The following is a 13,040-nucleotide window of genomic DNA, read 5'->3' on the forward strand; positions in this document are numbered from 1 at the left end:
CTTTTCATGGAATTTGAATTGCTTGTTCCCCTGTGTTCAGAAGGTGACACAGGAGTGCCGGAGGAGCAGGATTTGGAACCCGGATGTGGAAAGCAGAGGGCCGAGCGATCGTGTTGCTGGGAGGTCCTTAAACACAACCAGTGAGTTTCTAGCAAAGGAGAAACCTGGTATGCAAGTGTTTGAACTTCCCAAGAGGAATACATTGTATCAGAGTGGTCGTGTGTGAGAGAAAACACGTTCTCGAAGGTCTGCGGGCATTGGGTATTTCATTTTGAAGTGAATAAAGAGGTTTTAACTTTCCAAGAGGAATACATTCTATCGGAGTGGTCGTGTGTAAGAGATAACTAAAGAGCAAACGTGGCTTAAGTGCAAACCGTGCCTATCGAACACCAAGCTTACATCACGGGTTAAAAAGGGAAGATGTGTTTTAAATGTAACCCATGTCCAGTAAATCCTAAATTGAACGAAACCGCAACAAGTACAATTCCACATGTATTGATACCGAACTGAGTGAAATCTTTGCCAAAGTAATTTACAATTCTAAATGAAGCCAAAAACTGCATATTACAAAGGATTATCTTTTGAAGCCTAACTAATTCATATTTTGAAGTTGTTTTGAGTATAATCACACTTTATATCCGATCCATCAACTATAAAGAGAAGGCCCATGAGTGGCAAAGACCCGTCAGAGACAAAAGACTATTTTTGGTATTGCTGATCTTAAGTCTTGGGGAAGGGAACCGTGAGGCTGGAACTATTTCTATTTCGTGTACTTAACTTAAATCTCAGGGAAGGGAACCCTAAGACCTGAATCCTTTATTGACTTGAGGGTGAAGACTCAAGATTCATTGGTACTTGGATTTGTGTTATTTGGAACTTACGAAAGGGAACTCCGACCATTGGTGAAAACTACATTATTCTATGTTCAAGAGAGGTCATCTTGAGACTTTTTGCTAAAACTGTTTTTACACTTGGGGAAGGGAGCTGAAAGGAAGCTGCGAGCTGGAAGAGACTTGGAAATGTGTGTTGGACACGGTTTCTTTTAGTTGCCAACATCCCTACACATTGTATAAATTAGCTGTGAGGCAAATATAGGTTTTGGATGCAGACGGATTCTTCATGTAAACTCTTACACTCAGACTTTCCTTAGTTTTATTTAGGTAGGGAAATCCCACCTTAGAATAGGGAAAGTTAGGCCTTTTTTCATTCTGATATTTACGTTAATAAAACTGTTTTGAATTCTGAATCTGTTTTCTATATCCTTCTTCATGCCTTCACAGCCCTCAAAACAATGTATACACGAAATGGACAGCAGACAGATCGTACTTGCTCCTCAATGGAGCACAGGAGCACCTAGTTATATTTGGTATGTCTAGTGATGACCACATTATTCCAACAGGAAAAACTTGTCTCAGACTGCAAACTGTATTTTTTTCAGTGTAGGCTCTAAAATTGATATTAGCTCCATTACATAATGCCTAAATAAACAAAGTTATGTACACAGGGCCTCTTCCATACATTAAATCAGCCAATGCAAGCACTTATTGTCATTAAAACTGAAAGGATTAGGCATTATTTATATGGAAAACCCAACTGACCAAATGGCTTTATTCAAGATAATGCATACAAAATGGCAATGAAAGAAACAAGATTAACTGTCAGAAAACAACATTCTAACAAGGTCTGATTTTAGACATTCATCTTCGACCAACTTCTCATGCTGAAAAAAAGAAAGAGAATGTAATCAATAATGAACAATGGCAATGCTTGTGTTTCACTGTAGCAAAAACTGGATTGAATTATTTAAACACACGAATGAGGCAGCACTAAACTGTAGCACAAGAAGCATCTCTACACCATGCGGTTCGCCTCCACAGTATGTTTTTAAAGTTCACAGGAAAGATTGTACAGATTAATTTAATTAAGACAAGATTAATTTAATTCTAAATTCGTAAAGCTGCATATGGACTAATATCCTGGGAGAAACCAAAATAAGACTAAACAAGCATTGGCAAAGCCATTAGTTATGGCTTTTGCTGTTGCATGGATTAATTTGCTCAAAGAACGTGCATGCTGCAAAAGGCCGGTATGCTTCTTACTATGCAGTGTTAGAGACTCTGCTGACTGATTTAATACTAACATTTTAAAACTGGCAGCTGAGGCCTGGAATCTGCAACTTCCATAGTCTGCTAAGGAGGCCTATCAAATACTTTTCATCTTGTATTATCCAGCATTGGCATCATCAATGATGTTAAAACACACAGTCAAGCCCCAATTAACCATCCATTTATTACAAGGCCAGAATGTAAAAGACTGATCCACTCAGAAGAAGAATGCAGACATGCATGGTATGTGATTTTAATAATCTATGTTAATTTGCACTAAAGGGGAAGAACATACACATTTTTATACACTGCGAGAAACCTGAGGGTATTCTCAGCCCTCAAACCCTTGGATCCTCTATGCAAGTGGCCAGGGAAAGGCCATCGCTATTGGATCCCGACCCTGGGCGCACAGAAGAAAAGGAGGCTCACATGGGTGGAGGGCCTTGGGGACCAAGAGTGGGGTACCCTTGGACGAGACATGGTATCCCCTTTTCCTTGAGACAACCAACCCTACCCCAACCTTTATCGGCTATTGTAAGTCAGTTCCCCTCATTTCTCCACAATTAACCCTTGAAAGTACTGAGATGAAGAAGAGGCCACTAAAAGCAATGAAGACCGTGGTCTTTTACTACTCTAGTACTGGGAAGAGGAATATGCCTGCTAAGAGTAGTAAAGGTCAGATATGTCCTTTTAATGAGAGCCAGGCACTGCTGAATAACCATCCACACCTGCAGCCTGTCAAGGGACTGCAGGTGTATAAATGGAGCCCAACCCAGTGGCAAAGGGAATCGTCAGGAGCAGGAGTTTGGTGCAGGCAGCTGAGGACCGGACCGCATGGCATGGAAGCGGGGACTCCCTGGAGCAGACTAGGACAGTTGAAGGTAGCCGTGCAGGAAGGCTGCTCTGTTCCTTTCCATACAACATGCTTGTTCCCCAGCGGTGGAGGACCACCCATGGAGTGTCTAAGGAGCAGGAACTGGAGCCCCGACAAAGAAGGTAGAAGGCTGTGTGATCGGTGGTGCAGCACAAGCATTCAAAGCGACACGTGAGTTTCTAATGCTTGAAAAAACCGCTGCGCGTGTGTGAACTGAAGCGTTTCCTGAAATACATTGTATTGGAGTGGTCGGTGGTGTAGATCAGTGAGTTGCGCAATTAAAGGGAAACAAAAAACTCCATCTCTTAACAATACAACAAATGGAAATATCTTGCATCGGAGTGGTCATGTGTGACGAGAAACACGCTTTCGAAGGTCTCCGCACATTGAACTATGCATTTAAAATTAAGTGAACAATTATTGAATTAAGAATTTACTACTAAACAGAATTAAACAGATGAAATATAAAGGAGGAAAGAAAGTTATAAACCAATCACTGCATTCTGCAATATAAAAGGATGTGAAAAGAACAGACAAGCAAAGGATACTGAAACCTGATTTACAGAGACGTATTCAACCTGTGGGAAAGCTACAAAATTATCTGAACTATACATTTGAAAACAAAATCCAACTATACTATAGAAGTCAAGGACCTTTGTGTTTCTTTTGAAATTGTGACATTTAGAACTTGGGGAAGGGAAACCCCAGTCCTAACTTGGGCAAGGAATAGAGACCTGAATAGACTATCACATTCTATTTCTCAGAAAGGGAATTTTGAGACTTTACTTTGCTGAACTATTTTGTACTTGGGGAAAGGGAGCTGAAAGAGAGCTGCTAGCTGGAAGAAGCACAAGACTTTGTGTTGAACACCGCTTTCTATGTGATTGCAGGCAGACCTACACATTGTATGGTTATAGTTGTGAGGGTAAGCACAGGTTTTGGACACAGACAGATTCCGAAGTTAAACTCTTTGACTCAGACTTTCCTTAGTTTCATTTTGGTTGGTCAATCACACCTTAGCATAGGGCAAGTTATGCCTTTCTCCATCCTGACATTTAAGTTAATAACGTTGATTATTTTGAAGCTGCAATCTTTTGTCTGTGTCCTCCTTCACGATGCTTTCACAACACAACAGAACTCTCTGTAAAGCGAATTAATAATATGAATGCGGACTGAGTTACAAGAGTGAGATAAGATCATGCCCTCCCAAACTTTCTATGTGAATTGAGGTACGAGTAATGGAAATACTCTCTTCCAAGATGGCCGCCGCCAATTTTAGAGAAGAATTACAAGTAACGGGGCACACAAGACCAAGAGAAACAAGCCGAACATCGCTGTTGAGCAAGATCAAGAAAACACGCCAGGTAAGCAGATAGTGCCGGCAAAAGACAAGATAGGATCTTTATATGATTTGGAAACGACAATACTGCATTTTATGCACATATCCTTGTATCTGCACACTCTGCAAAATACGCGATGTGGAAATTCAAAACAATGATTTTTGATCAAACGCCTCCTGATATTATACACAGAAGTCTGGGGCTGCAGGAAAGAGATGCAAGGAGGAGGGGAAGAGACGGAGAAGAACGCCGCTGGTGAAGCGTTTCCGTGGGCATACTGAACGCGCATTGAAAGACCATACGAAAACAGGCTGACAGAAGGTTGATAAGGCATAACCTGACTATTTTTAGATGCCGCATGAACAGGCTATGATAAATGTAGAACGCCGCCAATGAGGTAGAAGTTAAGCCTACGTGAACAGGTTACTGCAGATGCAGAGCACCGCCACAGAGGCAGAGGTTAAACCGACACAAACAGGTTATTGTAGATGCGGAACGCCGCCACCGAAGGAGCCACTGGCATAAAAGGGTGGGTCTTTCATTCTTAAGGGGACACCCTGATAGTTAATTGAAAGAGGGACTGGGTGGGAATATGGTCATTGTGAAGCAACAACGGCCAGGACCGAGGACGGTCCACGAGATACCCAGAAGTTAAGGTGTGCTGTAAACCATGTTAAATCCGCACTTGGTATCAGAGTACTTCTTCTCACAAACACCAGACATTGACAGTCACTAAAAGAAAAGAAAATACCAATGAAGAAATAGTGCTTCAGCAAAAAGGGTGTGAAAAATAGAGATTAAAGTCCCAGAAGTACTGATGTGTATTACTATTTAACAAGTCACTTGGGTAAGAAGTCATGCACAATGGTGGTTTTGTATAAAAAGTATTTTAATTTTGCAATTTTTGTACTGAGATTTAGTTTTTGTAAAAAATATTAAATTAATCAATTGTAATGGTGAAAATGCCTCACTGTCCATAATATAGGAGGTATTCCCTACCTCAATCAAAAACAAAGGGCCTGTCCTGTGTTAAGATGTCCGAAGCAAAAATGTCCTGTGTCCAAAATCCTATCCTAGCCCTCTCATTCTAAAAGTAACACTAAAATGTTAAGGGTAATGTTTTTGGCTTGGAAAGTGCACAAATCTTCAAGTTCAACAAAAAGGTATAAATCCAACAAAAGTTTCAAATGGATAATGTTTACAGTACCAGGGAATTACTCCACCAAAACAAAAGTTCAAAAGAATTACCAAGGTCTTTGTAGCCAAAGAGGATAACCCCTCCTCTTGCTGTTTTGCGATCCACTCTAGCGTCAATGACTCCCTTCCCAAGGTATTTTCCACATTCAGTGCAATTCAAAATCCAAAGGGCATGAATCTTGTTTGAGATTCTCTTTTCAAAATAGCACAAATGCAATTCAAAATCCTAAGGGCATATGTCTTCCTTGGGATTCCCTTTTCAAGGTACGGCAACTTGGGTGCGGGTGCTAGACTCGCAAAAAACCTGCTATACTCCACTGCCAGGCTCTTTTGTACAGTTCCTTTACACGATTTGGGTGCAGGTCTAAGACTCGCAAATGCCTGGGGTACTCTCCTGCCAGGACTTGCATTACAATTCTCTCTTTTTCATTCAGTACAAGGGGTAATGGGTCTTCCCCAAGTTCTTATTATCAGTAGTTTATTTGTATCTTCCCAAATACTGGTACTATGAAAATCAGTTTGTGATGCAAGCCGTAGGAAATGTGCCTCCCATTCCAATTAGGGAATGCCTTCTCCAGCTCCCTCCTGGGGACCCGACCTTCTAATGTGGGCTCACTTTTTTGGGGCTGCTTCCTTGGCTACTCCAACACTGCTTAGGTCCTGCTCTGCTTCCGCTGTCTCTCGCCGCTTTAGGCAGCACATCTCTGCAGCTGGTGGTGGTCTGCGCATCACACCGGCTTCCCTTGCTGGCGTGAAGCTCCTTCTGCCTTGCGTCCTGCTTTGGCCTCTTTCCTGCCTGCGCAAATGTTTCTCTCGTCCATATGGCGCCTCTCCCTTTCTTCATGCCGCTTCCCCGTTTCGCTCGCCACCTCCCGAATTGTTCTCTATGGTTCTCCTGCATCTCCTCCTTTGCCTGTCCACCTTTGAACTCCCACTTTGAGGAAGGGAGTCGTCCAAAGGCAATTGGATTTCTCCAATTGCTAGAGTGCTCACTTTGCTTCAGTCAGGAATCATCATTCTGGTTGCCTTTCTTCTCCTCGTGTCAGTTTTTGTCATTCCGTTTGCTACAGAATATTGAAAGATACTTTTAGTAGGCTTTGCGGGTGGTTGAAGGGGATTATCACAGTATGCCATCAAGGCATAAGGAAAGGGAGATAACCTTAAAAGGGAAAGGGGGATACCATGTCTCATCTGATTATGCCCGTCCCTCCCCCTAAGGGTCAACCCCCCCCCTGTGATTCTCCTTTGCATAGCCACCCCCAGGTTCAGGATCAAGTAGCCGCTGCCGTCCCCTGGCCACATGAGGAGAGGCTATCCACAGGAGAGGAGCAATGACATCAGATTCATCACAGTATGTTCTTTCCCTTTACTGCAAAAGAAACGACTGATGTCCTTCACCGTAGTTTATTAAAATGATGTAGTGAGTGCATGGCAGGTGAAGGCACGCAACCCTAGATAGGAGTGTCCCCTAATTTATAGATTACACATTGTATGTGACCATGTGTAAGGAGTCACGTGCTGCTTGATAGCTACTGTTTGCAGTAAGGTGAGATTATCAGGCTGTACCAAATGCCAGTACCAGTTTACAACCATGCGCATGGAAAGCGGCTGTCAACATTCATGTAAACATCATAGTTCTATATCTGATGCAAGGAAGCTCTCTTAACATGAAGCACATATGCCCATTTTTTGTCTGAGAAACATCTGAGCAACATGCATGCCTTACCATTTCCCTTTGGGACAATGTAAGCAGCTACTTTATTAACAGAGCTTACATTCAATGTATACCTTGCACTTTCCAACCAAACAAGTGTGATGAATTCAATGTCATCACTCCTTTCCCAGAGGTAGCCTCTCATGTGACCAGGGGACGCCGACCACTTCCTGACCATGACCCTGGGGGTGGCTCTTTGAGGGAGGATCACATGGGGGAGGCGAACCTCAGGGCTGGAGTGAGGCATTGTCAGATGAGGCATGGTATCCCCCCTCCCCTTTTGGGCATATCCCCTCCATTCCACAAGATTTGATGGCATATTTTAATAATACTCCTCAGCAACCCACAAAGCCTCTTGACAGTATCCTTCAATATTCTGTAGCCAACCTAATGACAAACATGGACATGAGGAAGAGGGCAACCAGAATGAAGATTGCTCGAATGAAGTGAATCAAGCAGTCTAGTAGTTGGAAAAATCTGATGGACTCTGACCAACTCCCTTTCTCAGCACAGGAGTTCAAAGATGGAACAGCTGAGCAACACAGAGATCTGACCGGCTAGTCTACGCTGGGTAAGCCAAGCTGTCAGTTGGACAGGCGAACACGAAGACCCAACAGAACCGTGGAGAAAAAGGAGGAAGCAAGCAAAGCTGAAGAGCGGAACGGAGTACAGGAAAGGCAGCATCTGTGTTGGCAACGCACTCCCACAGGCACCGGCGATATCGACGACAGACATGAAGCAGAGAGGAAGCTTCGTGCCAGTCAGGGAAGTCGGGGTGATGTGCAGAAAGCCATCCACCGCCGAGCTGAGCTCTCCGAAGCGAAGAGAGAGCAGGCACGAGGCAGGACCTGAATGGGATTCGGAGAACCTACGGGAGCCATTCAAGCACCATTAAGCCTATAGTAGAAGGCTGAGGCAACAAGTTGGAGTGGGAGAAGGCACTCCTAAGAACAAGTGGGAGACAAATCCCTACAGCTTGCAACGTGGCTAATCTTCATAGTCCCAGTACTTGGGGTCGAAGGAAAATACAAGTACCCAAATGAAAAGGAGAACTTGGGAAAGCTAAATACCGCCCTTGGTCCTGAATCTGTTGACTGTTGTGTTGAAAGTCCTGGCAGGAGAGTACAGCAGGCGAAAAGCAAGTCTGGGACACGCACCCATAAAGTTGAAATTGAAAGTCCTGGCAGGAGAGTATACCAGGCAAGCTAGAGAATTGAATCAAAACAGAAAGGAAGAACAATACACCTTCTTGAAAGGAACTGTACAAAAGACCTGGCAGGGGAGTATACACCAGATGTTGTGCGGGTGTGGGATCTGCATCCAAGTTGTGGTGTTTTAAAAAGGAAATCGAAAGGAAGATTCATACCCTTAGGATTTTGAACTGCATCACACGAGGAGAGGGCCTGGGGAAAAGTCATTTCCCCGGGAGTGAACGGCCATACCAAGAGGAGGGAGTTATCCTCTTGGGCTACAGCAACTTGGTTATTCTTGTTTTTGAACGTTCCCAATGCAAAGCAGGGCTAGTGTAAGCACATTTGAGGCCCGGGGCACAGACACCTTTGGGCCCCCCCCCTCCACCGAACCATAGAAATTATGGGATACAGAATATCTGGTGGCCCCCCCTTGACGTGATCACAATCAATAGTTTGATTATCACAATAAGCATAGGTACTCCCCTTCAGTCCTCTTACCCTCTTCATTCATGCGGTAATGAGAAAGATAAACAAGAGCAACATTGGCAGTCCAAGATAAGGGTGCTCGTCTTCGACAATAGAGACAGGACCAGCCACAAGGAAGGTATACCCGGCTATAGTATAAATGTGGGACAAATCCTATGACAAAGGTGCATCTCAAATTAGCTGCATCACAGAATATAAACATGCTCAAGCATGGGTACAGGAGACCAATTGGAAGCACAGAGTAAACTACGCATACTATAGCATAGACAGTGAATAAATCACTCTGAAGGGAAAATATTTTGAAAGGTGTAGTTAGGCAAAAAGAAATGACATATGATGCCCAGGATCACACATTGGTAAAGAGCTGAAGTTGGGATTTCGACCTACAATGCAAGTTCTGTATTTTACCACTTTCTTTTGCTGTTCTTACCATGAACTAAAATAATACCATTTTATAGAACTGACTTGGAAGGCACATAAATCACTTAACCCAACATGACAATTTGTAAAAACCAAAATGTTATAAAAGTGTACCATGCAACAAAAAAAAAAAATACTAAAAGAAATTCTTGTTTTGAACGTTTCACTTTGGTGAAGAGAAACCTGGGGAAGTGAGCCATCCCCATGAACTGTGAGCACTATTCACTGGAGATTTCTGTTGGATTTAGACATTTTGTTGAACTTGAATATTTGTCACTTTTTCAAGCCAAAGACATTATCCTTAGCACCTTAGTTATTTTTAGTGTGAGAGGGATAGGCTAGGATTTTGGACACAGGACTATTTGCTTTGGACAGCTGGACAACAGACAGACCCTTAGTTGAGGTAGGGAAATACCTCCTAGATTAGGGACAGTGCTGCCTTTCCCAAAACCCCATTATTATTTCAATAAAAGTGTGTATCCACAAATAGAAGTCTTCTGTGTCCGCGTCTCATTCCTGGTTCCTCACACAGTGCTTGTGGTTGCAAAATGTAGAAATAAAATATGCAGATCCATATGCAGCTTTAGAGCATGATTGCCTCAGCATAACAGAGCTAAATTCACAGATTACCTGACATTTTAAGCTTTCAGCACTGAGCCCCCCCCCACTTACTCGCCACACATCCTTTATCTCCTTCACTTTCTCTTGTGCCATTTCTACGCCAAGTAGCACCACACTACCCAGTGAGAAGAAACTGAGCCCCTGCCTTCCTTCCCAAAAGGCCATATGAAGGGGGAAAGGAGAATATTTAATTGAAGCAGTATGTGAAACAGGGAGACCGACTGTGTGTGAATCAGATTGATGATATTGACATTTAATTTTTATTGCGCTCGTACACAAGTGTTTCAGAGCGCGACAAGGCAAGGGAGGGTAACAGGGAGAACAAAACAACGATCTTACTAGGACCAGTGACATTGAGAATGCGCAAGTGAATGGGAGAGGGAGAGGGGAAAAGTGCATGAAAGGGGAGAAGTGGAAAGCGCGGAGCAAAGGAGAAACAGATAAATAATAATAAATAAATAATAAAGTGCAGGACGAAAAAAGGGGTGGGGACTGTATGGGTAGAGATACAGACTCCGGTGCAAGGGGTGCCCCGGAGGCAGTGCAGGAGGGTGTCCGGGTCAGCAGGTACCTGGGCCAAGAAGACAGATGGCCAGGTGCACAGTGCCGAGAGAGACAGATCAGCAGGGGGTAGGGGGTGAAGACCAAAGCATAGAGAAAGATTTTGAGGTGCTTCTGGAACCAGAGATGATTCTCCTCAAGTTTCAGAGTGACAGGGAGGCAGGGAGGCTGTTCCAGAGGGAGGCCCCAGCCAAAGCTAGAGATCTACCCCCAGCTCGTTTCTTTGAAAAACTACTGACTCCGAGGGAGTTAGAGGTAGAGGAGCGAAGAGCTCAAGAGGGTAGGGATAGCTGAAGGTATTTTGGACCCAGGCCCCAGAAAGCCTTGTGGAAAATACAGAGGGTTTTGAATGTAACCCTTGCATCCACTGGGAGCCAATGGAGAGATTTCAGAGCTGGAGAGATATGATCCCAGGGCTTGAGGCCAAGGACAAGTCTTGCAGTCCTGTTCTTGATTAGTTGCAGAGGGCGGAGAGTAGAGACAGGTAGATTTAGAAAGAGGCTGTTACAATAGTCCAACCTAAAGAGAACCAGAGCTTGGGAGACAGTGAGCTTCTGGGGGAAGGAGAGGAAAGGCAGAGTACCTCGGAGGAGGTGTAGTAGGAAGTTTGACTTTTTAGAGCCATCAGAGATGTGGGCGGAGAAGGAAAGTGTGGAGTCAAAAATGACCCCCAAGGTTCTTCGGCTTGCAGTTGGGGGTAGAGGGAGGGCTAAGGGAGGCCGGCCAGAGAGTGAAGGGAAAGGATGGTTAAGGTGTGCCGATGAGGAGGATCTCCGTCTTGCTGGCATTCAGACAAAGATCATTGGTGGCACACCAATCTTGAATGGCAGTTAGGCAATCAGAGATGAGAGAAGGAGAAAAGGTGGCTGAGGGCAGCCTGAAAAGGAGTCGAGTGTCGTCAGCATAGCACTGGAAATTGGAGCAGAAATGGCAATGCAGTGGGCGAGAGTTGCCAGGTATTGGTTGAAAAGCCAGGGCGAGAGGTTAGACCCCTGGGGAACACCACATGTAGAGAGGGAGATAGATGTTAGGAAGGACCCAAGTTGGACCTGGGAGGGTCGATCAGAGAAGAAAGAGGTCAGCCAGGCCAGAGCCTGATCGGTGATACCCAGGTTATCACAGAGAGTTGAGCAGGATGGGTTGCAGAGCAGGTCTTCATGGATGTTCAGGAGAGCAGTTGCTGTGCTTCTGGCAGCTCGGTTAGGGAGAATTCTCATTTATGGCTAATTTCCCTCACCTAGTGAGTCCCCCAGCATCTTTGCTGGACTTCTGGAGTTTATTTTTTTCCACTTGGTAAGAGTGTGAGCTTTTCCCCCACTCTTACCTGTGTTTTGCAAGGTATATTTCTCTGCTTTTGGGATTGTGGACTGTGACGTACACCACTTCAGTAGCCCCCTTCTTTTGTGTGTCACACAGCACCTTCAGTGCCGTGGCACAGAGTTGTCTTTTAGACTTCCCACCGACTCCATTTCTGAGGCTGACTACTGTCCCCCAGAAAAGGGTAAAGTTAACTTTACTTTAATCATTTAACTACAGATCCAGTAGACCCCATTTTACATGGAGTACTGGAAAGGGTTAATCCATGCCCTTGTTATCTGTGTCTCCTAGAGTATTGTTTCGCTCTTTTATCATTTAGACTTGGCTGGTGGCAGTGGTATCTACCGTAACTTTTCTACCACAATTATATTAGATAAACGTGGTACTGTTTTAGGCTATTATATTAGCCTCGAACATAAACCCGCTTGACCAAATTGTCTTTCTTTTGGCTCCGGTTGGGTTTATTCGCCATTTCTTTTTGTTAAAGTCCTTTGTATGTTTTACTTTGCGCGGCAAACTAGGTTTGCCTTCTTTGTTCACCGTCTTTTGGAAGGCTTCTGCCCAGAAGCCCTCCACCAGGCGCCTGGGTGTCTAGTGGGCTGAATGTGAGGGAGGGGGGTAGTCACCCCCTGCACAGGGTATCCTAGGAAACCAAAGTCGCACTTTGCCACGATTGGCTGAGGTGGTTGTCCCGGCTGGACAACCCCCCTGCTGGGTGATTGTCAGCCAGGCTGTGTGAATGGGGGTTTTGCGCATAAAAGGCAGGTCTCTTGGACTAGAAGTCAGAGTCGCCACTGGAACTACAAGGAACCGAAGAGAAGCAGAGAGAACGATGACTGCTGCAACTGCCCCGTCCCACTGAAGCCCTGCTGCAGTCCTGAGCTATCTACCCTTCGACGACTAGAGAAGATCCAGTCCGGAGTCTTCTTCCCTTGAGGATGGTGGGGATAACCAGCTCATCTTCAGCCAGAGGTCGCCTTCGTGGTCGAAATCGCTGCACACTGCTGTAGCGGTCCGGAGAGCCACCTGAAGAACCTCTCCTGTTTTTAAGGAGTGCACCTTTTATCCATTGTCGCTGCTGCCGGCTTCATCCCTTTGTGGTGCAGACCCCCCTTCAGACGTCCTCCTTCAACTCAAAGCTTCAGGAACTGTGGGTCTGCAGGACACCAGGAACAACTGCCAGGGCACCAGCTGCATCACTGGAATAAGGTA

At 44.7% G+C, this 13,040-nt stretch overlaps 1 protein-coding gene across 1 annotated transcript in view; it reads right to left on the reverse strand.

Annotated features, from left to right (window-relative positions):
• Positions 1-1,572: 1,572 nt before the first annotated feature.
• Positions 1,573-13,040, reverse strand: part of TXNDC17 (thioredoxin domain containing 17) — a 365,052-nt gene continuing 353,584 nt past the window's right edge. The window contains exon 4 of the mRNA XM_069615032.1: positions 1,573-1,720. Coding sequence (XP_069471133.1) covers positions 1,652-1,720 — 69 coding nt within the window. The 3' untranslated portion in view covers positions 1,573-1,651. The remainder of the gene's footprint in view (positions 1,721-13,040) is intronic.

This window comes from Ambystoma mexicanum, chromosome 9 (genome assembly GCF_040938575.1).
Source record: "Ambystoma mexicanum isolate Mex_15411 chromosome 9, UKY_AmexF1_1, whole genome shotgun sequence".
In the NCBI taxonomy this organism is placed as follows: Eukaryota; Metazoa; Chordata; class Amphibia; order Caudata; family Ambystomatidae; genus Ambystoma; species Ambystoma mexicanum.